The sequence below is a fragment of the Anopheles merus genome, chromosome 3R (assembly GCF_017562075.2).
Source record: "Anopheles merus strain MAF chromosome 3R, AmerM5.1, whole genome shotgun sequence".
Taxonomy (NCBI): Eukaryota; Metazoa; Arthropoda; class Insecta; order Diptera; family Culicidae; genus Anopheles; species Anopheles merus.
In genome coordinates this window covers 21,789,965-21,814,492 of record NC_054084.1, presented here as the reverse complement: position 1 = coordinate 21,814,492, position 24,528 = coordinate 21,789,965, and the positions used below count along the sequence as shown (strand labels likewise).

Genomic DNA, 24,528 nt, shown 5'->3' with positions numbered 1-24,528 from the left:
CCACAGCACGACTTCCTCCCCCCCATAAACATTTCGTTTCCATCAGCGCCTCAGAGGCAAGAAAATGAGATTTTTGTTGTTGAAAGTGATGAGAGCGTGTTTTTTTGTGCGACCGGAAAGATTGCTTATTGGCGCACAGTAGATTAAAAAGAGGACGCACGACGATGACTGTGCTCGTTCGCGCCCAGACGTCGATGTTTACGTGCCCTTTTGGTAGCCGGTGAGGTACCCGTGCCCGAAGGGCTGATAATAGGTGGTACACCCTTTACACCACATTACACTGGGTTGTGCGAAAACGTAAACGAGCTCTCTATTACTGCTCCCGATGCGTGCAAAGAAGCGATGTAGCAGCAAGGGGAGAGGTTACAATCGGTTTAATTAAGCACCAGAAGAAAGGCACCATCACCAACACAACACACAGCATTTCAGCTCTTTCACATCATAGCAGAGTGTAGTGTCCGATCGAGTTCGATCGCGGGTATAAAAGACCTGTCAAGGCGGCGCAACTGTCATCATCATTTCTCTTGGGGGGTGTAATAGTTGAAGCAGCGCTCTGCCTGCTGCTGCTGCTGCTGCTGCTGCACCCTGGCAGAGGAAGATCCCAGCACAGTCCTTGACCTAGCGCGCGGTGTGTGGTGATGTGCTGCTGCTGCTGCTTCGTATACGACGCACTGTGAGAGATCTGATTAATGATCGCTCTGTGTGCGCTTTGCAGTCACCATTTCTCTGCAGGCGAACGACAGGCCGGCGACATCGTAATGATGCAAATATACAAAAAGGGAAAACAGATTACTAGCAGGGTGAGGAAGAGCAGCGTGTAGAGATGATGTGAATATGTGGCTTGCAAATGCGAAAACAGTACACCACACATCGGAGCGGCGGCACATGTGTCTATAGAAAAATAGCGCAATCAAAGGGAAGGATTGTTGTTTAATCATCATCGTCGCTGGTTGTTGCTTCTAGTTGCATTAATAAGACCAACTGTGTTCACATACAGAGAGCGAGCTCCTCGCTAAGGAATGCCACTCATGTGTCGTATGTCCACTCTCGCAAGTAGAAGTAGTTGAAGGCGACAACCCTTTGCATAGGAGGACGATTCGCTATTTTTGCCGCTTTTCAAACTCTCAAATGACTACACCGGCAGCAAGAGCTATATCCAAACATTTTGTTCTTTCGAGGGGGTTTGTGTAAACAGAACACATTCCTCGAAAACTCCCCTGTATGGCTCAGAATCTCCGGCTTGTTTCGCATAGTTCAGAGGTGACACACACATCGTTTTCGAGATAACGCGTCCCTGCAGACTCTGGCAGCACAGAGGAAGATGGTGATAGAGAGGACCCAAGATCGATAAGCATCATCAACTTCGATCATCGTGCTCTCCTAGCACCAGAAGTTGTTCCAGCCCAGCTCAACATAACACAAACTATAAGGAAAGGAAAAACAAGATCCCTTGTGCGTGTGTTCTGTCCAAGATTGCCCGTTTTTTTGCGAATAGCTCGCCTTCGCTCGCTCTCTTCACACGATAACCTTGACGAGTTTTTGCTGTATGTCACACCGGCTCTACAGCCAAAGGTGTAGGGGGACCTACGCCACCGTATCGGTCCGTGTCCCAAAACACAGCGCCGCTGCTGCACGCAGTTGAACCAACATTCTGAGCTGATGCTGGGTGAGGAGGTGGCAGTACCACCACCAACAACAACACACACACCGGGTCGAAAAACCGGTCGGTTGAACTAATCAAGCCGTTCGACTCCGGCGACAAACCCTTTCCAAAGCGAAGTGTCTCGGTTGCTGCCGGTCATGTTGTTTTCTCGTTTTATGTGCGTTCTCTCCCCAACTCCATCGTTTCTACTGGTTGGGCTTCAAGAATATGATGACTCGCCGGGGCGGCAGAGCTTTTGAGGAAGGCGGAGAGAGGTTGCATATCACTTGTGGTGTGCCCGTAGGTACTACACTGGCGGTCGTCCAAAGCTTGGAGTCTATTTGGAGGATTTTTTTTTTGAAGATTGGTATGCAAATATGAAGTCCATCCGTTGGAAATTATAAAACCGAAGGGGTAAAGATCATGCAACACGGCTTAGTGTAGAGTGGTGTTGCGAAGGACGGGGTGATACATTGGAGTAAAGAAGAGTTCCTCAGAACCAGTTGGTGGTTCTTCGTCGCAAACCACACAATGCTACGAAATCATAAAATTTTGAACCATCATTTTTTTGATTAGCTTGGATTTAGCTTATTAGAGGAGCTGCAAAAGCAAACCCTCCCCCGAGACACTCCCGATGCGGGGGATGATTGGGGAAGCACAGCGACATTCTTTTCCACCCTGAGAGGGTTGAGCTTCGCGATAAGAGCTGCGAATCGGTGCGTTGTCTCTATGGAGCGAACACACTTGTGACAACTGTTGCCCTGTTACTGCTACGCGCCTCCAATAGATGCTGTTAGAGGGCGAACTAGGGAAACTGTTTGGATACGCCCTGCAAACCGGAATCTGGACGATACATTATCGTTAGCTCCACGCCCGTCGTTCATGCGTGCGTGTGTGTGTGTGCGCTTTGTGTTCGTATGTGAAACACAGCTAAAGCAAACAAAACTAAACCACATACGCGCTGCTCTGGCTAGTGTGCTGCTGTGGACGCCGATTGCTGCGCCCGATGCAACAACAGAATGTTGGTGTAAGCGCAAAAGAAGGGTTGGGGGATCCGGTAAATAAATAGAAATATTATACGATCGCCCCATGATGAAAATTGTTCTCTTCGCGCATCGATGATTGATCGTTTGGGTCTGGTGCACGCGTGTCTGGCAGTTTGTGTCCGCATGCGTCCCCGCCGTGTCCCACCCCAATGGCACGCAATGACACTCCACCTTCAACTCGTCCGTGTATCGTCAGAGTGACAAAAAAAAGTTTTTAGAACAGTTTTAGTACTGCCGTATTCAGAAGAAGTACAAGTTCTTTTTCCTTTCCTGCATTCGTCTCTCTTTCTCTTAACTCATTTAATAAAATTATAGCTAAAAGTAGATTATATTTATTTTATTCAAAAAGATTTTTTTTTAGGATAAGTAAAACAATACATAGATTTTAATATATTTACATCACACACTCACTCTCTCTCTCTCTCTCTCTTTCTCCGGTGCTCTAGAATATTGTATTTATTATGTTGTAAAAGGGCGTTTCTCTGGCACGTGTGGAAATGCACCGTGAGCCCAGCCAAAACACCCACCTGTACATACATTTACTGCAAACAGGATACACACACATATCTCTCTCACTAGATCGTTTGACCGATCGATCGACGGGGCGGCCAATGTGTGGCCTTCTTTACGAAAAGGGGGTCCGCGGCGCCCGTCTTTTAGCTTTTAGTGCAAAACTTTCGGTATTTTTTGTGTAATATAATTATTATACCGAGCGAACAGTGTTATGTAAGTGTACAGATTTCCATGACGTTTTACTTTTAAAACATGTCTTCCCATCTACCCCGTCCTTCTTAGGTAGAATTCTATTTCCATCGATCCCCCTATTCTATCCCATTATTATCATGCAGAGATTATGTGGGGCAAGGGCTGGCATGCTGGATGACCGGGCTTGGTCCTTAGTTTGCCATATTAAAACTGTTCAAAGGGTTGGTGGACACAAACAAAAAATGGAACAGGATTTGTGATTAATAATCAACCCCTAACATAACTAACAGACGACGCTACACCGACATTACACAGACATTACATACTGATACGCAAGCCAAACACGCCAACGACCTCCATCCCTAAAGAGGCCAACTAACGTGCAGGAAGGAAGCAAAAAAGCACACAACGCAAAAAACAAACCCCATAAAACAACTGAGAATGTTCTAAAAAAAATAGAAAGTGAGGGAAGAGCGTGGAAACAAAACTAATCAGCGCTTATTTGATTATTTTTTTGCTCGTAAATGATAGTGTGCTCCATTCTGGATGCAGTGAGCGCATGCGGCACAGTTTAATGTATTTTACAATAATGTGTTTTTTGTTGTTGTCATTTTTAATAAGAATACCGACCCGCCGGCATACTACCAGCCAAGAACAACCCCCTCACGCATGATAACAACTGTGGGCAAGATTAGCTAATGAAGCGCGTAGAACGTGCTACTAGTGTGTAGGGTAATGCCAGGAAGTAAAGGGCAGCAAAAGCATTACACAACACCATATATCCCAGTCGCCATCCTTATTTCTAGGTAGACAAATAACGTACTGTATTATAAAGCTACTAACTGTAGTAATGCCCGTGAAACACATTGTATTGTTGTGGGATGTGTTTGAATTTTCTTTTTGTTTTTTAGTGGTATCATCAACTAGACAATTTTTATTTTACGATGGCACAGCACATCTTAATCATTTTTTTTTTTACACATGGTACAACAAAACGACACAAACACAAGCAACATAAAATACTTTTATTGTGCAAATGTACGTTTTACGGATCAGTATGTCATAGTAGTACAATGGTGTGTTTAGGAATCGAGTTTTTAACAAATAGTTCTAGGTTTGTAGTAGTGCTTGGTGGGGACTTTGAAATGCTAATTTATTTTGGTTTGTTTTTTATTTGTTTTTTTTTTTTAGTTTATTATGTATTAATTTTAATCGTTTTTTATATAAAATATTAATTTAATGCAGGGTTAAACTTATTACACTTAGAACAAGTCTAAAAGTATGCCTGTGCTAAATGTTGTGTAGATTGTAACGCGTGTTTGATTATAACGTTAACGTGTACGGCTGAGAAGCGCAAAGCAATACTTATGAAGAAGCTTCAGCTTAACACACCCAACAACAACCTGTCTAAAATTGTATCAAAATGCAGCAATAGTGGGTTAGACAATTGGCTCTCGTTCTCGTTAAAAAAAACGTTCAAATGCAGTTCGTATCAAAACAAACAAACTTACTAATGTAGCAAACCGTAGTGGTCTAAAAAAAGAGGGAAAACCCCAAGGCACGGGGAAACACAAACAAACAACGAATGCCATAATTAATTACACCTTAGTTTTCGTTATTAAGTGTTGACTTAAATGTGTTTAGTATAAGAAAATTAAAAAAAGTGCCTAGAAAAAGCAGATGGAAGTACGCGCAAACACACGCCGCCGTCCAATACAATCGCGTTTGTACTGTTTTCCGAAGCATATATACTAATGCTTCAGAAACAGACCAGAATGATGTATTGTTGCATCTATTATTTTGTTTTGTTTTTATTACCCTCTGACAAATTGCAGTATGCAAAATGCTCTCCTCTGAGAAGTGTGTGTGTGCGAGAGGAAAACATATGTGCGCCATAAAATGAAAACATAAATATGCCCTCCCGCAAAAGTAACAATGCTACTTATCTGCTACTTATTAGTATTGTTGTACTTGTAATAATATTTTATTCTACTGTTAGTTTATAGAAACCACACTTACACATACACTACTCACAAGCCATCACTTTGTGTTTCACATGACAATTTACACGCAGTGTTTAAGAGCAAACCACTCACCATCAAATTCTTTTTTGTTTACATTGTAAAACAACGCCACTGCTCACCGCACGACACAATTAAAAAAGTAGAAGTGGGTGGTATCACAAACATTACAAATACTCTCCTTTCTCACAGTCTAACACAAAAAAGCGCCATAAACATTCACTCTCTAATAAACTGTGTTTAACCGAAGGTTTTCACAAGAGCAAAGCGTCGTGTGTAGAGTCGCACGGATCCAAAAACAAAACAAACAAAACCAGAAGCAATATTAATTGCATACCCTAGGGCATGTTTAGTGCGTTACTTCACAGCGTTATTTTAGGACAGAAGCCGAGCGGTGTTAGAACAATTGTTAATTGGGCGCGCGAGCGCGCGCGTTTAGCTTTAGCAGAGAGAAAAAGGGATCCGATTAATAATCATAATAATAACGTTCTAATAGCTACAGGAATGAAAACTCAAAAAAAAAGGGTATTCACCACCACCAACCAACCAACCAATCTAAAACAAACAAACAAAAAAAACCAACGCGCTAAAGAAAATAATATTTAATAATATATTAATTAAATAATAATCTTTCTGGAAATAATAATAATAATATATCAGTTTGCTCAAAGTTTTTAATAAAAATAACTCACTCATCTGTTAGTTTTTAATTACGCCGTGTTTTAACCCGCCTTTTTCTTATCCGTTGTTCTTAAGTCGCCCCTTTCTATTCCTCCCCCTTCACACCATAAACATGTGTACCACTCAAACCCCTGGCGGCGGCGCCACCATCTTCACCGATACCTGACCCAACGGACCTGTCGGTTGTCGGTGGATGCACCCCACCACTAGTACTACTACCTACTACTACCACTCTTCATTAGCCCACGCGCCTTCGCCCGTGTACGTGTGCTCTCTCTCTCACTCACTGTATCTCACTGCTCGAACACTCGTTGTCCACTCTACCTACCTACTACTAAAGCTGTCTTGCTGTGGGGAATGCTGGAAATTCATCATCTTCGCCAACAACTGATCGCATTAAGCTCGACTAGATTCTCTCTCTCCCTCTAATGGTGTTGTTATGTTGCTCTTCTTACGGAAATGGATCCCTCTTGCCATCTGCGCGCCTCATTCTACTAGCCTACTCAAGCCAACACAAACTTGTCTCACATTCTAATTTGCATCCAATGATGTAGTGCTAAGTGTGTAGTAGCAACGCGCATAACCACCACCACCGGAACAGATGTACTTAAACCCGGGATATCTTAAAGTAATTCTAATTAATATATTGCTATATCTCTGCCATACGTGCTTGTCCTTTCGAGAGTACACCAAAATTAGAAATCTCTAGCAGCCCTACTTTGAAAAAGCCTCAAGGCCTCCATCATTGAGTAAATCCGTTCACACACCACCGCATTTCGCGGGTGCCCCGTTGAGGTCGTTGAGAAATGAGCCATCGATCGGTGAACTGTGATCGGGGTTGGGAAAGAGAGCATTGTGTGACGTTTTTCCATCAATTTTCTGTCTTCATCAAACTCCGGACAGAGGGAAGAAAACGAGAGGTTAAAGAGAAATGATCACTTGAACTGTTTCCGCTCGAGTTACTCACGGGTTTCCCCGCTGTCGATCATCTGTGGCGTAATGCGCAGTGATCATTCTCTCACACTATCTCACAATCCACAAAGAAGCTCACTGTTTGTGACTGGGATTTGGGATTTGTTAAATGTTTCGAATTTTAATCTCAACGGGTGACAGCAAAGCCATTGAACGATTTTCCGGTTCGAACGCATAACCCCAAATAACAGATTCCTTGTCCACGTGATCGTGATCTTCCCCACTTTTGCAGCGTACGTTTAGTGTGGTTACTCGTGTCTTTCATCACTAAATCGTTTGTAACTAATAGTTCGGCCACACAACGCACCACAGTTTCGTGCTTTCCCATACACATTTCATCTCTTTTTTTAAGGTTATTAAACTAAAAAGAGGTTGCATGTGTTATTAACATAATGCGAACTGCCATGTATTACATGTCGATGGTCACTTTTATATCTGTAATTTTCCGTTCTTCAGACCAGGTCTTTAGGTAACCAGATGGTAATAATTTTGTCACAATTTGTGCCAAATAGTGTGTTTACGAAATTTAAGTGCGTTACACAAATGTGTAAAGATCATGTAACGCTTTAAACAGAATTTATGGCTGTTTTAGTACATCACATTTTTGCGTACACCTGTTCTGATTAGGTTCGCATAGTTTATGACCGGAACCAACGACCTACTTGCCGCTGGTTCTATTGCCTACGCCAGCATTTTCTTCCTCCATTTTCCCTCTCTCTGTTATACTCTCGCGTTGCAACGCTCATCTCGCTGGAATGTAACGCCAGGTGTGCGCGTTGGGAAGAGGATATTTTTAGTACACCTTTCAAAAAAGGAATGCAGTGAACGTATCGTACGTACGAGGGAAGAGTAGTTATCCATTTCCCCGCTCTGTGTCCACCATTCGAGAAATGATGTTCGTCCTCTGACCCTCGCGACAGTTAAAAGGGACAGTGTGTTTCACCCTCTTGGGGTTCACCTTAGCCCCTCACACACAGCCCATTCGAGTGCTGTTGGGTTGCGGAATAAATGGTGCCTCTGCCTCGTTCAAAGCAAACCCACCCTGAATCGTAAATCTATCAACTACGCCAGTTGTGCCGTTGCGTCCTCCTGCTGTTGGTGTCTCAATCATCATCATAAGTCATTTGCTGTTAGGGCGTTGTGGATGAGGTAAAAAAAAGACCACACACACACACACACATGTGCGCGCACATAAACCTCTAAACCGATCGGTTTCGTCGTGGGAGGATGCAGATCTACCCTGCCCGACATCTATCTACTACGCCAATGATGATGGACAAGAAATGGTTCACGACGCCGCGACACACGACACGGCTGCTCCCTTTTTGCTGCTGCCGCCTGTTGAAGCTCACAACTCTAATTAAATTCAAATTAGGTTTCGTGGCTTGTGCGCGTCGCACAGGCACACAAACACGCATACATAGTAGGCCTGTGCATTGGTTATTACCGTTTTCCATTCGCACAGGTATATGACGACCACGCCATTCCGTCAGCGAGACACAAACGCGACACCAAATTTGTTGCGCCTAATGTGCGCAGGCGGTTGTTGTGGTATGTGATCGTGCATTGATCAAGCGTTTCTGTTCAAACCGAGACGGACGGCGAGTGCCTAATGCATCCGTTCGCCATGTCCGGCGATTGCACAATCGTTTCCTTCATCACCTACATGGCCATGCCGCATCGGCACCCCAACAGATGGCGCCCAAACTGCTTCCCTCCTCTTTGCAGTTGTGCGCGATCGTCAAGGCAAAACCTGATCGGACTAATCAGTGGTACAGTCATGCCTAATCCTTCTAAAGTCGACTCGCGAGAACGTTGCAATGGGTGTAAAGAAAGGGAGCTCCATTCTACGGACAGCCTCATGCATCAGGTTTCTGGCTACACCTTCACGAAAATAGATACAGCTCTGCATGTTGGTCCTACTTTGTAAGGGAACTGGCCCAACAACAACAAAAAACCTCCTCCCAGAGGTTCCGACACCTACACAACACCCCTTTAGGCCTGCGTTACTTTTCTACGCCCAAAACTCTCCAACTTCGTAGTCTCGGCCGTAGATTCTCGTATTCCCACGCGCAAACATACCGGCATCCGATCGAACACACACACACACACAGAAAGAGCAAAAGGAAGAAGCAGGCATTGGACACACGGAACCACCCACCTGTGTGGTTAGGTTCCACCGGTTTTTTGTTCGCGGAGGACGGATCAAGGGGGAACGTAATTTATTTTTTGAAAGATGTTGACTTTGCTGGCCTGTTGGGTCGCGCACGCACGGATATTAACGGATCCACATGTGTCGAGTTTGAAAGTGCTCCATGCGGCTTAGCCATCGCTAGATGATGGGAGTGAGATGGGGGCAAGGGTTGGCAGGTCAGGAGAGCATTAAAAAAATGTGTCCCCGTTTTCTTGTTAAAAGCGTCCGTTCGCAGTAGCATGAGGTCCCGTATCGGTATTATCAGGAATGTTTGTGCTCTGAATAGACCCAGACAACTCCTCCTACAGGAAACGATAGTTACGACAGCTACACACTACTGCTGTTAAAGGGGCACCAGTGTTTTGCAATACACTCTTGAGCCGTTGTTTACAGACCAGACCTCGCCTCGACCGATCTCGAGGGTCAATTCTGAGGAGTCTCCCGTCTCTAAAAAAAAAAATATTTACGTCAGAGAGTGTTCTAGCTTTCTCACACCACCTCTAGCGAACCGTCTCCGCGTGGGATGCACGTCGGTCCCGAGAGGGCAAAATGTCCCTGTTTCGGTGGGAACTCATTTGTTCGTCCAACTCTACTGAGACACCGAGTGTGTGATGTGACTCACCGTTTTCAGGTGCAATTTTTGGCGATTATCCAGGCCTGGTCACCTCACACCATGAGCACACCGGCACGACATGAACCAAGCGCGCCATATTTGTCACTTTAACGGCCGCTCATCCAATTGCGCAAAATGTATCTCCCCCTGGTGTCGGCTGTTTTCTTGTTGCGGGGGTTACAAACTTGGACACAAGACACCACAGGCTCGCCGTAGAGCGCCTGTTGACGACGATGATGATGATGATGATGTGTCTCCTTTTTCGCTCGGTTCGGGTCGTGAGATTTTCCAGATAGCGACGACCTCCAAACGTTGCTCTTCTCACTCGCTGCTGTGGGTGGGTGGATGCTCCGAAAACGGACCTGAGCCGAGCGATCTGGATTGTGTTTCGCCCGATTGCATCACCATGGCATCTCAGGCAACTGGCACTTGTCAGCCAGGTTTAACATGCTCTCTTCCCTCTCAGTATGTCTTGTAACCGTTTTTGGGAAGTGAATCGATTAGGAGCGGTGATCTGGCCACAGTTCCGTCGGCAGGTCACCATCTGGCAGGGGTAAAATTTTGGGAAGCGCGCGGAGGAGGTTCTTGGATTGCCACAGCAGTCAACCCACCAGTATAATGTGTGATCCCTTTTTAGAGCTTTTCGCGTGGGACATTATTATCCTCAGGCCCGTGGTGGAGGCGGAGATTCGGCTTTAGCTACAAGAGTTTTGTGGACACAGCACAGGCACACAGCAAGAAGCCGACCGCAAAGTTTGGCCAAAATTGGGGGCAAACCCCATTATGGAGCTATCACTGGCAACAAATCATTTAACCATTTGCTGTTAGACTAAACTTCAAACCAGAGGTGACTTGCTGTTGCCAACTTTCATTTTCTACTCCCACGTGGTCCGAGCGCGCGCTTGATGACCGCGACGATATAGTACGGGATAAGCTGATTCTTCCCGTCTCCAACCGCGGGTGTGTGTCTGTTAATCGCTGTACAAACAGTAACTTTGGCTGCGGTTTCCGGCACCACGCCGCACACACACCCCACGGAATTGTGTGCGGCGTGGCCAATTTGGGACGATTAGTGTGTTTGGTGTGTTTCAAAAAAAAAAGGGGGGAGATGCCGGCTCTACCATGGCGTAAGACACACGGCCAGAGACTGAGGGACAGAAGGGTAGGCCGTTTATTTTTATCATTAGATGCCGACGAAGCCGAACAAAGCCTTTTGTCGGTTGGCTCATCATCAACCTTTCAGCGGATAGGCGTTTTTTCACTCTCTCTATCTCTCTTGGTTTTAGTATTGCTTTTGATCGCCTCTTTTTAAATGCGAAGACGCAAAGTTCAGCTCATTTGCTTGCATGAGTCACAAATGTGCTATTTGATCTACAAAAAAAGTATGAGAAAATCTTTGCTAGCAAGCTGGGAAGATCGTTTTCCAACTGTGATCAGATATCGGTGGTGTCTTTTTTGAGATTTACTCTCCATTTTGAGAAGTTAATTTTAGTGTTGTAAGATATGTAAAATCCTAATGATGTAACGAATCTATTAGCTCTTGCTGATCTTCAAATGCTGTTTTATATATTTCTTCCTTCCTAACTGTTATTAATTTGTAATTTGGTAATTAGATCTATATTTAAAGCTATTCATAGTATTTCTGAAGTAAGCTTCTAAATTTTGAAATAATTTCGTCGCATATTTTTCCTTAAATTACTGTATTTGAACTTAAGTATATTTTGTGTTTACTTTGGCCCAATATTTTATAAAACTAATAGCGTTTTAAAAGCACAACGTGGTCATAAGTTGGGCGGGATCATTGATACAGTGAGTCAGAGCTATTTCTCACCTCACCAACCAACCAACAAGCCAACACAGCGTACTCGCTATTCCCGCACTCATATCCAAAAAATGTGTAATAATAGAATTTTCATATTTTTCCCACCTGCGTGTGGTGGGTTGGAGCGGTGATGTTTTTTTTTTCTTCTCACTCAGTCCGTCGACGATCTGGTTTATTTTGCCCCATTGCGATCGGGCACGCGTAGCAATCTTTCCCCTTGGACTGCCATAAAGACGGATCATGCCTTTGGGGAGGTTCGTTCGCTGCCCTGCGGAGATGAAATTTCCACAGCACGTTGTAGTATCGCGTGGCACCGTTTTAAATGGGACACTTAAGGTGGGTCCCAATGTCACAAAAATATGAAATTATAAATATTTTAAAAAACACATGATTATGGTGCAAATTCGTCATCTCTGAGCACGACCACGCGGCTAGTTAGTTACGGCAGACGGTGAAAGTGCCGTAAAACCATTGTTGTTTATGGGTCTGTTGGGGTGTTGGGATTGGAACAGGTGAGGGAGGTGTTTGATGCGGCGAGTTTTTTCTTTTAAAAAAACGACCCCTTCAAACTAACCCTGTTGTGCATAGTTGCTGTCGTAATATTGCCTTTCTTTTCAATCTCGTAAAGACAAAACTCGCTTCAAGCGCCTCTTGGTGTGGATGGGGATTGATAGTAGTAACGAACGGTAGCTACCTCTTCACAGCCCCATCGTATATAATCTTACCCTTAAGTAAAACACTTTCCTTCACTCCAGCATACACTCACTATCGCATCGCAGTGCATTGTTTGAGTGTGCTCTATTGTTACAGCTGCCGCGGTGTCGCATCCGTTTTCTCACTCGTGCAAACCATTCTGCTCGCATCTCTACTCTATCTCTCACTCTCTCCTTATTATACTTCTAGTTCTCACGGCTCGGGTGCTACGCTGGACCCCGCCAGGGGCAGATGAAAGTCTAATGGAAAAACAGGCAGAAAATTTTAATACGATTAAGAAAGCTAATAGAGCGAAGAGAGTGGAAAACAAGAAAGAAAAAAACCATCCCAGTTCACCTTCTTTTCACCGGTTTGACCAAAAACAATAAGTTACTCTCTGACGCTCCAAAGCCCCAATTGCCATCTCCAACACTGCCACTGCCATTCTCAAGCAACACAAATGTGCTCTCGTGTACTAAAATTGGATTGGAAGATCGAGTGTTATGGAATACACACACACGCACTGTGACAGAGCAGCAGCAGCACCACTCCACGCGTCACCAACTGAAGGTTTAGTGAAGTTTGCGTTTTGATTTTACTCTTCATTTGAGTTTTTCTTTTTTCATGCTTCTTTACTCCCTTGTTTTCGAATTCTATCCTTTGTAGAAGTTGTAGAAGAGACTTTTGCCTATTAGAGGGTGTAGCTTTTGTGTTTGTTTTGTAGAACACTTTCGCTCTTGCATGCGTTTGTAGCCTGCCAGAATAGTGGCGTGGTAGTGGTATTTATTTAGTACATCATTTAGTACATGTTGGTGTTATCCGGTGCTGCGCTTCAAAAGAATGCATCTTCCGGCGTCTGCGTAGCATTATAACACGTGTGTGTGTGTTTTGTGTCTCTGTGTGTGTATATTTATGGCATGTATGGTTGATGGCTAAATTTGAGCACATTCAACACCCTCTCATAAGCTCTCAGTAGGGACGTCGTCATCGTCGTGTGGGTCGTCGTGAATGCACCATTGCACCTTGCTGCTGCTGCTACTGCTGCTGTGTAGTGTGCTGTAGGTGGTGTAGGATTAAAAATAGTTCTCGTGAAGATAGTTATTTCCATATGGGTTGGCGATGGGGCCACGTTGGCTGTCGAAGAACACTTTGAAAATCATACGGCAGTACTAAGTAGATAGGTTTTGTAGGGCATTTGGTCATTTAACGTAGATAATTTAACCCATTCAAAGATATTAAGTATTATTATTCAAAATATCAATGTGTATATAATGTCTGTACACCAGCATGAAACAACCGGAAGTGTGCGGCAACGATCACGCGATCAAACAGATGGGGGTGAAAGGGTACGCTGCTCCCCATGATTTGTTTGCCTTTGAAAACAGAAGCTTTGCACGGTTGGGCAAGAATCGTTCATGCGCAAAATTAGTTACATTTGTTCGGAGTTCATTTCCCACTATCCCTAGAAGACAGTGCTTGAAGATGTGCTGATGAACATTCCAAATGCATTCCACACATCTTCTCCGAAAACCTCCAGCTGTGACTCGTCCGCCATGGCCGACAGCGCCGCCACTCTTCAGACCAAGTCAAAACTACCACCCCAAACACCCCTTCAGTAAAGCACTTCCGGCGGAGGGAGCACTGCTAATTTTCACACTTGCAGTGATTACCCTAAAAACGGTTTTAATTTTAGCGCCCATTCTGCTGAGGCAAATACTCCTGAACAGAGAGAGAGAGAGAGAGAGGGTGAGAGAGGGTGTTTTCAGCATCAGTAACAGTAACCCCCTCCGAACAAACCATTCATTTGTCAGCACGCCCCAACACACATTATACGTGCTGTTTTTGGGATCGCTGTTTTACCCCGTTTGTAGCTGCGACTGTGACAGACAAACATTTCTCCGGCTCTCGGATCTCTGGGCGAGTGCGCGTGCTAATGATTGATCAATCAATCGATCGCGGGAAGATGTGTTTTCCGGAACGCAGTTTGCTTAATCGCGGAAACGTGTTATGAACGCATAACTACCTCTTATAGGTGCACTTTGTAGAAATACGCTTCGCTTATACTAAAACCAATGTACTAAAAACGAATACAACCTACATCAGGATGATCCTCATCAACATCAAACAAACACGATCGCTTTCGTTTACTTTGCATGTGCAAACTTTTTGCTGCTTTTCACTGCGCTTCCTCCGCTTACCTACCCCCTTCGTACTGTGCGCATGCGCGGGTGTGTGAAACTCCAAATTATAATTTAGATTTATCTTAGTCTCTTTCAATGTTCCAGGTCCGGCAATTCTGAAACGCAAACAACGATCTCCTTACGATTGCGCAACCGACGACCAACTCCACCACCAACACCTACGTTGATCACCATATGTGGCCGGTGCTCCGTGGGGTCGTGGTTGGCTGTGGACCACCATCATCAACGCATCCTTACCAACAGCAGCAGCAGCAGCAGCAGAAGCAGCAAGAGCAGCACCAGTACTATGCGCAGTATCACCATCCGACCCAGTACAGCTTGCCAGCCCAGCAGCAGCTCTATCAGCATCCCAGCCCGTTCCAGTATCATCAGCAGCTATTCCACCAGCGCTCCAACCCGTACCGCCATACCCTGCACCAGCCCCACCGGCTCCGCTAGTGCTGTACTAAAAAGGCACGGAGAAGGCATCACACCACGGTTCGCGCGTACAAGTGTTAAACACGCGTCAATGCGACTCGGGTTTTTTCGACGCATCACCGGAAAGAAAAGTATGTGTGTGTGTGAGCCAGTGCAAATACCAACATACCATACCATCCCCCATCCACGTACGGGCCGGAAATCGGATCGATGGCAAAGCGACGATCGTCAGCAGCAGAGCGCTTCATAGATGTGCGGGTGATGGAGTGTGTTGGCGTGACTTTTTTCCATCTTTTTGGACACACAAATCTGCCCCGGGTGTGGTGTGACTTCATACATGTGTGACTGTCCAGTTTTCTCAGTTCTTCTTTGGGGGCTCTTTTCTGTTAAATTTGTTTTGTGCCGTGCTTGTAATAGCCGTTGAGGTTTATGTGTTATTTATTCATGCGTTACGGAAGTGGAGTGAAGGTGCGATGAGTGTATATTGCGCGGTGTGTGTGTGTGTGCAGTGTGTTCGTCCGTCCGTGGTCATCGTCGATCGAGGTGAACAGTCCCTGCCTGGTGTGTGTGTGTGTGTCGGTGTATGTTTGCGGGGACACTTTTTTGCCTGTTTCCCTTTCGTCATCCACCACATGGTCAGTAACAATCACCCATCTCTTCTCCAAGTGTGACCCACCATCACCATCATCACCACCAACCCAGTGTGTTCAAGGGTTTTGTGTGACAACCGGCAGGTTGTGCGGCACAGATATTTTGTAAATACTCACGTCCGTCCGGCTGGTCGACGGAGAGCGAGCCGATGCCATGCGCGTGAACCGCGTTTGCGGGCTGTCCGGTGGCACGATGTAGGCATTGTGTGTAGTTCATTAGTAAATTATCATAAAAATCCATGCCAATAATCATCCGGCCGGGCAGCCGGCAGTGGAGAAGTGCGTAGATGACCGGCGGGTGAACTGCTGCTGATGAGAGGAGGCTACTGTACTTTCAACTAGGTCCGCGAGGTAAGATTGTACGCTCAATGACAATAATTGAATGTTTGTTTTTGCAATATAATTTTGATATCATTAGCAACACTCTTCAAGGCGTGTTGCTTTGAAAGCCTTGTGGAGTACAAGCACGTGGACAAGACATCTTAAGTGGCATGATTAAATATGCTAATGGCCAATAACTTTACTTGTGAAATATGACTAGGCTCTACGATGATTCATTTTGATTTATAAATCTCTATCTGTCCATCAACTGCGGCTGATGCTTTGTCCTTTTTAGGTCTCTTTTAGTTTTCTAAGTCAAGATCTTAGGTGTTATAGGATAAATCTCATCTTCATCTTGATAGGAAGTATAGAATTCTTCACAGGAAGAGCACTTGAACTCAATTCGATTAATAGCGTCCATGTAAAACAGGGTCAGAAGTAGGGCTATATACAAAATCAGTTGATCAACATCTAGTTGATCGACAAGTAGAGGCCTGCATGTCTCGTACTCTGTTTGATTAGTTATCGTCGTGTGAAACAGACCTACATGGTCAGAAGCAGGTCGTTACACAAAATCAGTTGATATTATGATCTTTCTGACGTTTGAGACTCAAAAATACTTTTTAGATCATAACGAGTATGTCTTAGGTTTCGTAGGAAACTTATCATCTAATTAATGATTTGTAGGTAGCGGACTGAAACTCAGTATGGTTAGTCATTTCCAATATAAAACAGCCTCACATTTGTCAGAAGTAGGCATTTGCACAAATCCAGCTAATCTTGAAATCAACTTCTGACTTCTAACTTCTTTCGGTAGGTTTTGTAAGTTAAATCTGAACCTTCATTCTTCGTAAGTAGAGGATTTGAAGTCTTCTCTGTTTGATTAGTTATCATGAATTAAACAGACCTACATGGTCAAAAGCAGGTCGTTACACGAAATAAATTGATCTTCTGATCAACTTCTGACGTTTGAGATTCACAAATCCCTTTTGGGTCATAACGAGTATGTCGTGGGTTTCGTAGGAAAACTTATCATCTAATTATTGATTTGTAGGTAGAGCACTTGAACTCATTTTGATTAGTCACTTCCATATAAAACAATCTTACATTATCAGAAGTAAGTCTTTACACAACACATCTTGGGACCAACTTCTGACTTATAAGACACGCATGATCATAATTAGGGCTTTACAAGAAATCAGAAGATTTTAACATGTACCATTTCATTCTCAATAGATCCAAAATGACTTGAGAAATTAATCCATTCATTTATCTCACGAGATTGTGCGTGATGCAGATCATATCACAACATACGAAATCCGTACTACAGAGAACCTGTGCATGTGCACCATGTGCTCACAAACATGCCGCGAAAAAGAAACCTACGATCAATTCTTGGCCCTTTTTCGTCCTCCAAACGGGCAACCCAGGTTTTAACCAAACCAAAGCAAACAGCTTCCCTGGCCTGGCAGGGGAGATGTGATCCCATGTGTATGTCCCACAGGCAAGCAAGCCAGCACACAAGCAAGCAAGATCGAGAAAAAAAACTCGTTTTCCATGCGCCGTGTGTGTTAACATGGTGGCTGGCTGTACATCCCGACGATTGGCTAGCCGAGATTTTCCATTGCCAGGGTGGTGATGGTGAACACAGTGTGAAGTGTAAAAATATCTCTGGAATGTTTTTCCTTCGTTTGTGCGGCGCAACAACACCCCGTAGGGAAGGCCCAGAGAAAGATAGAGATTCCACATCGTCCCGTATGTGTGTGCGTGTGGAAACAACCCAATATGTAACGTAAGCACGTTTTTAAGGCGGTTTGGAAAATGTTCACCAGCACCTAGTGTGATAACTGTTTATGGTTTACTTGGGGCATGGTTGGAAAATTGACTCTCAAAGATACTCCAACAATTCTTAGTTTTAATCGATCAACTAGATCAGACTCTTAATTCCATCGTTTAATTTTACCACAAATGTATACCTCTCGCTTAAACTTTACATTAATTTTACATCTCAATTTCTTCTCCATTCCAGCATCACACCGTGGCTTATGAACGCGAAATGGCGCAAGTGTTCCACGATCATTGCTGCTTCCCTTCAGGATGACATCATCTGGGCGTCCATGTACCAGGCACGAACACAGCACAACAATAAGAGAAAACTCAGCAAGACAAGTAAAAAAAAGAGCGCGACAAACACACCGATAGAGCCTGGACCAACCACCAGCAGCGAGAGCGACCAGCGGAATAGCGGCACACAACAGCGGGACTCGCGGGAGCTTATGATGTCAGTCCGTCCAACATTTTCGGCGCATGGTGTGTGCGTATATTGCGTATGACTCGGACGATGGTGGCGGCAGTGAAAGTAATCAAGTTGGTACGACCGACGTGGGGTGCATCATCATCATGTGGTCCCACCAATCGATTGGTGGCAATTTTGAGGAGGAGATCGTTGTTTTAAGACAAAGATTCTTGATTAAGGTCTTTTATAGTTGTTATGGTTTAAAAAAAAACATACACACATAGTTAGTCAAGCTAAAGAGTTTTAGGCAGAGACTAAAGATTCTCATCTCGAAAATACTGCTTGGTCTAATGCAATATTCCTTTAAGTCTCCCTTCTTCCTTCTCTCGATCAAAGCGTACAACAAGCACAGTTTATGTATTTATTCGGCTTTTTTCGCAACTACTGCGATGGGCCCCATTCGCGTGACTTTAAATCAAATGCAGATGTGCAGAACATTCCAATAACTACCGTTATAAGCCGAGAAAGCCGACCAACAGGGCAGGAGTTAACGGGAAGGGGGAGGGTACTTGGGTAACAGGGGACAACAAAATCACGTGCATGAGGGAATAGATAGATAGTAGCGCGGGGGGAAATGCTTTGAAAGCACATATGAGGTCACATAATGCAGCAGCAGCATGTGCGTGTAAGGGGAGGTTCTCGTTAAGTAGGAACGAACCACACAGTGCGTGACAAACGAGAGAGAGATAGAGAGAGACAGAGAAAGAGAGAGGGAGAGAGAGAGAGAGAGAGAGAGAGAGAGAGAGAGAGAGAGAGTAATGTGTGTGTGTCCACGTGTCCAGTACTTCAAGAAAGTAAAGGGAAATACAAGGGGAAAGGTCCCCGAAATCTGAAGACAGTGTGCGTGTACGTGTAGGGACCCCAAAGGGTGCATCGTCATCAGCTCGTTGCATCTCAGTTGCACATGCGCCACGTGCACGTGAAAGGAAAGAGAAATTTGCCTTCCGGCAAACTCGAAATTAGGTGAGGTGCGCTTTTTTTTTAAAGGCCGGGATACACGGTCCATACTCGCAAGTGTAATTTCGATTTTCACTAGCCCATCTGGCGGCGGCTGACCGAAGCATTTTGCAAAACAATTTGGAGCCGCTCCAGAAAATATGTTATTTTTCCATGTTTTTTACTTCAATCGGACGAGAAAATGTTGTAATTGTAATTGATAGATAAATATGTTGTGCACGCATTGCATCCATTTTCGCATCAAAAAACGAAAAAACTACTTATATTTGAGATCCGGCACGACCATTCCCTAGATGACCAAAAAAAAGCTTCCACCAGCCGCCGCCAGATGCGCTAGTGAAAATCTAAATTACACTAGTGAGTACGGACAATGTACCCCGGCCTTAACGGAGTCGCGTGCCCCATCGGGACCATCATATCCATACACCGGCCTTTGGGTGTAAAGTGTGTAAAGTTATACAAAATCTACGAGACGATAAATGAGATGAGTCAATGAAAAGCGAATGTGTTGAGTGTGTGTGTCTGAGAGAGAGAGCATGAGAGTTGAGAGCAGTTCAGCTACCGATAAAAAAGTGAAATGATCCCAAAATTGAACAGTTACCAAGTATTTGTTGTTCATTAGAGTTAGAGAGTTGTTAATTTGCTAAAAAATACTTCCTCCCCCCTCCTTACCACACGCGCTGATGTACAGGCCATACCGAGCGCCACCGCCATACGATGTAAATGCGCAAGCGAATACCGAGACAGGCGGGTTTTGCGCGTCTTCAAGCGCGCACCATGCGTGTCAGTTGTTTTTTAGCAGTTAGAACAAGAACGCGAACCCGAAATCGAAAGCAAGGACTGGGAAGGGTCTCGAGCTCGCGTCTAGGATGTAAGTTGTGGCAAACTAGTCTACGTCTCCCTTTCGTTGAGCGTACGTTTAGCTATTAGTGTAGTTACACGCCTGTAGCCGGGGGTCCTCGATCGCACGTGGGGACAGAGGAACAGGGCAAGGCAGGCACAAAACATCACAAGAATCACAAATCACTTGCGAGGACGGTGTGCGCCCGCACACCTACGGAGCGGTGAACGAACTAGTATTATTCGATGCTTAAGGTATACTCCCGTAACTTATACTACCGCGTGCGTGCCTGACCTGCGTAAGGTGTGGCCGCAATTATGTTTAAATGAAGGAGACAACTGCGATAGCAACAGCCCTCCCGCAATAGATTTAAGACGTAGAACGTGCTTGTAGAAAAAATAAATAAATATATAGTGACGATTTAGCGTGTTACAAGGCAATGGAGCTCCCGTCCCCTGGAGCACTTTGCAACTCTCCATCCCTGCCAATTTTGTCCTTAGCGCTAGCGCTCCTGAAATGAGAAGATGAGTTAGATAAACCCTCAAATGTACGGATTCGTTTTGTTAGTTTTATGGCGCTGGGAGAGGAAGAAAAAAAGCGTAGCATTAATGTCTATTAGCTATACTTACAACTATGTAGTACTTCTATAATTTATATGACAAAACCGGCATGGATTTGCTGCTATACTTAGTGTACACCTTACCGTTTGTTCGGGGGTCTGTAAGTGAGAGATGTTGTAGTGTAAATTAAATTAAAATGACCACCCAGTGCCACAGGCCGACACCCGTAGCGAATAAATGATTTCGGGGAGTAGTGGTATAAAAGAAGGATAAAGAAAGCCCACTTGCTCCAACGGCCCGACATGGAACAAGGATAATAGCGATAGTGAGACGAGGGAGCATACGAACATTCAACGTGTTAGCCATTTATAGTTCATTTTTTAGGATTAAAACGAAGCCCTTTTTTTAGAATAAATGAAAACAACAAAACCTTAGCTTTAAAAAGCTGTAACGATCTCGGCGAAGGTTGGTTGCGATATCCGAAATAATTATTACAATCAAAAGGTAAGTGATAGGTCACTACGAGATGATTACATGGAGAAAATGGTATTTTGAGTATTTAGGGAAATGGTATTACACTACTACTTTATGAGCATTCTTTCAGTCAAAATAAAAAAAAACTACTAACGGATCACTAAAGAGTACATGAGAACCTAAACCGGCGTTATCATTACGTTGTTAGTAATTTCGAAAATGGTTCAGTTTGGTTTATTGAGTACAGGAAAACATCGTGTGTCTGTGTCTCTGTATATGCGTCGTCATTCGCTCTATACGCCCATTGTATAATTCTATTCACTGATCTGAGAGTGTCCTGTCTGATGCTTGCGCTGGCCGTTTGATTATCGTCAAGATCGTCTGCCGTTGCCAACACTCTTTCTATCGCCCAGTTGCAACCAGCAGTTGGCAGTTGAAAAAGGGGAATGAAATTATGCATAAATGAACGGAATAAATAAGTATTCACTAGTCGTCAGTCACTGGACGATCAGATGACTTCTTCGCGGTATTATCGTTGATGAATGAAAATAAAGAATTTATATTACAGTGTTTCTTTTTTCCAATCGCTAACACGGGCTAGTCTTGAAATTGAATTAGTTGCGAACGAGCTATCCACTTTGACAATGGAATATAATGTTTTTTTTGTAAATTTCAAAACATTTTGAGTTTGAAATGATTACATGATTAATTGCGTGAACGGATTGCATTAATTATCTATTTAGTTACTGAATTTTTGATAGGTTGATAAGAGCACTTTTAAGGATTTTGTTGTTGCTGTTGAAATTAGAAGTTATACTACCTATTTGGGAGATCTATTTAGGGTTTTTTTTTTTGTAATTAGCAATGAAGTGTGATTACGATACAAAATTGGAGCTGATCAAGACCAATCCGAATTAGCGCTCGAAATGTACTGCAGCCAGATGAATCGTTCTGAGCGAACGAAACATTACAAAAGCAACAATCATGGCAATTAGTTACGCGATTCTTTTTTTCCTTTCTTTGCTTTACAATACTACTCTCACAATATCTAGACCGTTTTTTCTTAAAGCTCACTCGACGGAGGCTCGTGTCTTGGTGTGTCACTTGCCGCCTTGCCGTTTACGAGGCAATCAGAGCCATTATCATGCTATAGGAACGATACAAAAAAAAGCAGATGCCCAAATCGACCGATTAATTACACTCTGCACACAACAGCTGCCAGTGAGAATCGAACTCATCTGCCCAAATTGCTTACCCGTAAAGATAGTAGAAGAACGATAATAGGTACACCGCCAGCTTAATCCAACCTTCCCGTAAGCACGCTCGCAACACATCCGTATTCATGATGCTGGTTGGATCGTACAGTCCCGGCTGCGACATAACCGGCCTGTTAGCGTACCTGAAACCAGAGAGACACATTAAGCAAACAAATGCTGGCGACCAATGCGCTGCCCATGATAAGCAGCAGCCTCCACACACTACCTCCATATATGGTACGCGATGAGCGGTATGTTTAGGGCGAGCGATAGCCATTCGCCCGAAAATAGGAACAGCAAATTGAACAGTATATGCAGCCCGTACTCCGGCAGGACGAGCTAAAAAGGAGGGGGCAAAGAAGAAGAAGCGCAACAAGCGTTAAAATATCGATCGGCGGTAGGGCCCAGTGGGGAATGGCAGCAGCAGAATTACCGGATTGAGCGAATTGCACTGATCGATCGGGTTTTTGTAGTCCGTCTTCAGCTCGTCGAAGGCAATCACGTGGAAGATGGAAAAGAATATGAGAAAGGCATCGATAATCAATGCCACGATGTAGCTAAATGCGGGGAAGTTAAACGCCATCCTTGTTTTCTTTTCTGTTGGTCCGGCACAATCAGTTGTCGGTGCAGGTTGCTGTCTGCGGCTGGGGTTTGTTTCGTAAGAATTTTGTTGACGGAACCCGCACAGCGTCTGAATGGCGCGTTTGCTGCAATGCACAGGTGTACTTAATAACTCACTTTTTATGGTTTCCATATTTACACAGACGCTCTTACCTGATTGTACACTCTCTCCTGATGGTTTTTCTTCTGCCGTTCGCTAGCGCTTACAAGCTGGTGTGTATTTTTGTACACCGCTCAGAGCCGCATTTACACGGTGCCGCCTCGAAACTGTCACAAACGTTATCATCGAAAAAATAAAAAAAAACATCGCACGATGACAATTTGACGTAACAGAAAGCGGGGCAAAATGGACCTGTTAAGGATTTTGGTCTATATCTTTTTGGTTAAACCTCTTTACATTCCCAAGTGACATTTGCTCGAAATTGTTTTACCATATCTGCTCGATTAGTACTCGATACGCCTGAAATTGTGGGTTTTTGTGTGATCAAGTGTGTTGAAAGCGCCAAGATTTGGTGTGATCGTAAATTAGACGTTCCTCTATCGATGAACGATGCCGTCGATCTCATTTTTCATTCATAGCTATGGCTTTTTTATGAAAAACAAGAGCTAATTTTGTCTGACGCTATTTTATAAAAAATGGATATTATATATGTATAAATTGTGTACATGGCCAACTATAACGATAGAAAACATCGTTTCCGAGCGAATCTAGAAGAAAGGAACGAAAAAGCCGCATCACATATGATTTTAAAGGACTTTTTCTAAATTCTCTTAAACTGGTGCAGTTCAAGGGAAGTTTAAGGCTCGAATTCCCGATTATTCGTGCTATAAAATGTCAGTTGGGTTGTTATTTTAACGACAATCGATACTTCAACGTCTTATTCATGAAAAACAATCAGAAGTTTACGCATTGATAACAAATATATGTGTTTGAAATGAATTTCAACGAAAATCAACGTCATAAGTACAGTCTGTCTGTAGTGATGCAGGGTTTCTCACAATTTATTGATCAGTTCGCATAATTTTTTGGGCTCGACTCACGATTTATTCATCTTATCACTTGGATTTTTGCTTCGTTCCCGCAATTTATTTGTATCGTTCGATTGGATATCAATACAATTGAGCCAAATAATTGTGGGAAACGGCCAAAAAATCGTAGGAACACACAAAAAAACAAGGGAACCGATCAATAAATCGTGGCAAACCCTGTAATGTATTGTGTGGAGTAAAATGGTCTTGATATGGCCCTACCAGCCCAAATCAAAATACAAAGACAACCGATCCCATTAACTGTCTATTAATTGACAGATCCCATGTTATTAGACGACTTGTCGAATTGTTGTCTTTTTTGTGGCTTATAAGATTTATTAGACTTTGTGTGTAAAGGCTACCCAAATAGCCAGAATTGCTTAAGCAGCTCATTTTGGCACGCTAAAGATCGCTGCTCTAATTCGCCTTTTGCAGTAGATAAACAGCATCAAAGTTCTATGTGGGTCTTTCAAACAGCGCCTAAGCAGCTTCCTTAAGCCACGATGCCTGGGATTA

At 43.9% G+C, this 24,528-nt stretch overlaps 2 protein-coding genes across 6 annotated transcripts in view; one reads left to right on the top strand and one right to left on the bottom strand.

Moving 5' to 3' along the window:
- The window catches only part of LOC121597860 (protein held out wings), a 31,802-nt gene extending 12,548 nt beyond the window's left edge, over positions 1-19,254 (top strand). Inside the window, exons 3-5 of one of the 4 annotated variants that reach the window (XM_041924071.1) lie at positions 12,600-12,959; positions 14,675-16,008; positions 18,008-19,254. In XM_041924071.1, the coding sequence (XP_041780005.1) occupies positions 12,600-12,653 (54 nt within the window). In that variant the 3' untranslated portion in view covers positions 12,654-12,959; positions 14,675-16,008; positions 18,008-19,254. Of the gene's footprint in view, positions 1-12,599; positions 12,960-14,656; positions 16,009-18,007 lie in introns of all 4 variants that reach the window. The other 3 variants (XM_041924070.1, XM_041924073.1, XM_041924072.1) reach the window with 3 other exon arrangements.
- Positions 19,255-20,456: 1,202 nt separating this feature from the next.
- LOC121596966 (protein cornichon) lies at positions 20,457-23,250 on the bottom strand. Of its 2 annotated transcripts, none has more exons than XM_041922395.1 (5): positions 23,137-23,250; positions 22,796-23,069; positions 22,589-22,701; positions 22,362-22,505; positions 20,457-20,790 (listed from the first exon to the last, which is right to left on the bottom strand). In XM_041922395.1, exons 2-5 carry the CDS (start codon positions 22,943-22,945, stop codon positions 20,772-20,774), a joined length of 426 nt encoding a protein of 141 aa, XP_041778329.1. In that variant the 5' UTR covers positions 22,946-23,069; positions 23,137-23,250; the 3' UTR covers positions 20,457-20,771. The 2 variants fall into 2 exon arrangements, with proteins under 2 accessions (XP_041778329.1, XP_041778328.1); XM_041922394.1 differs by lacking the exon at positions 20,457-20,790 and adding an exon at positions 21,268-22,253.
- Positions 23,251-24,528: the final 1,278 nt, after the last annotated feature.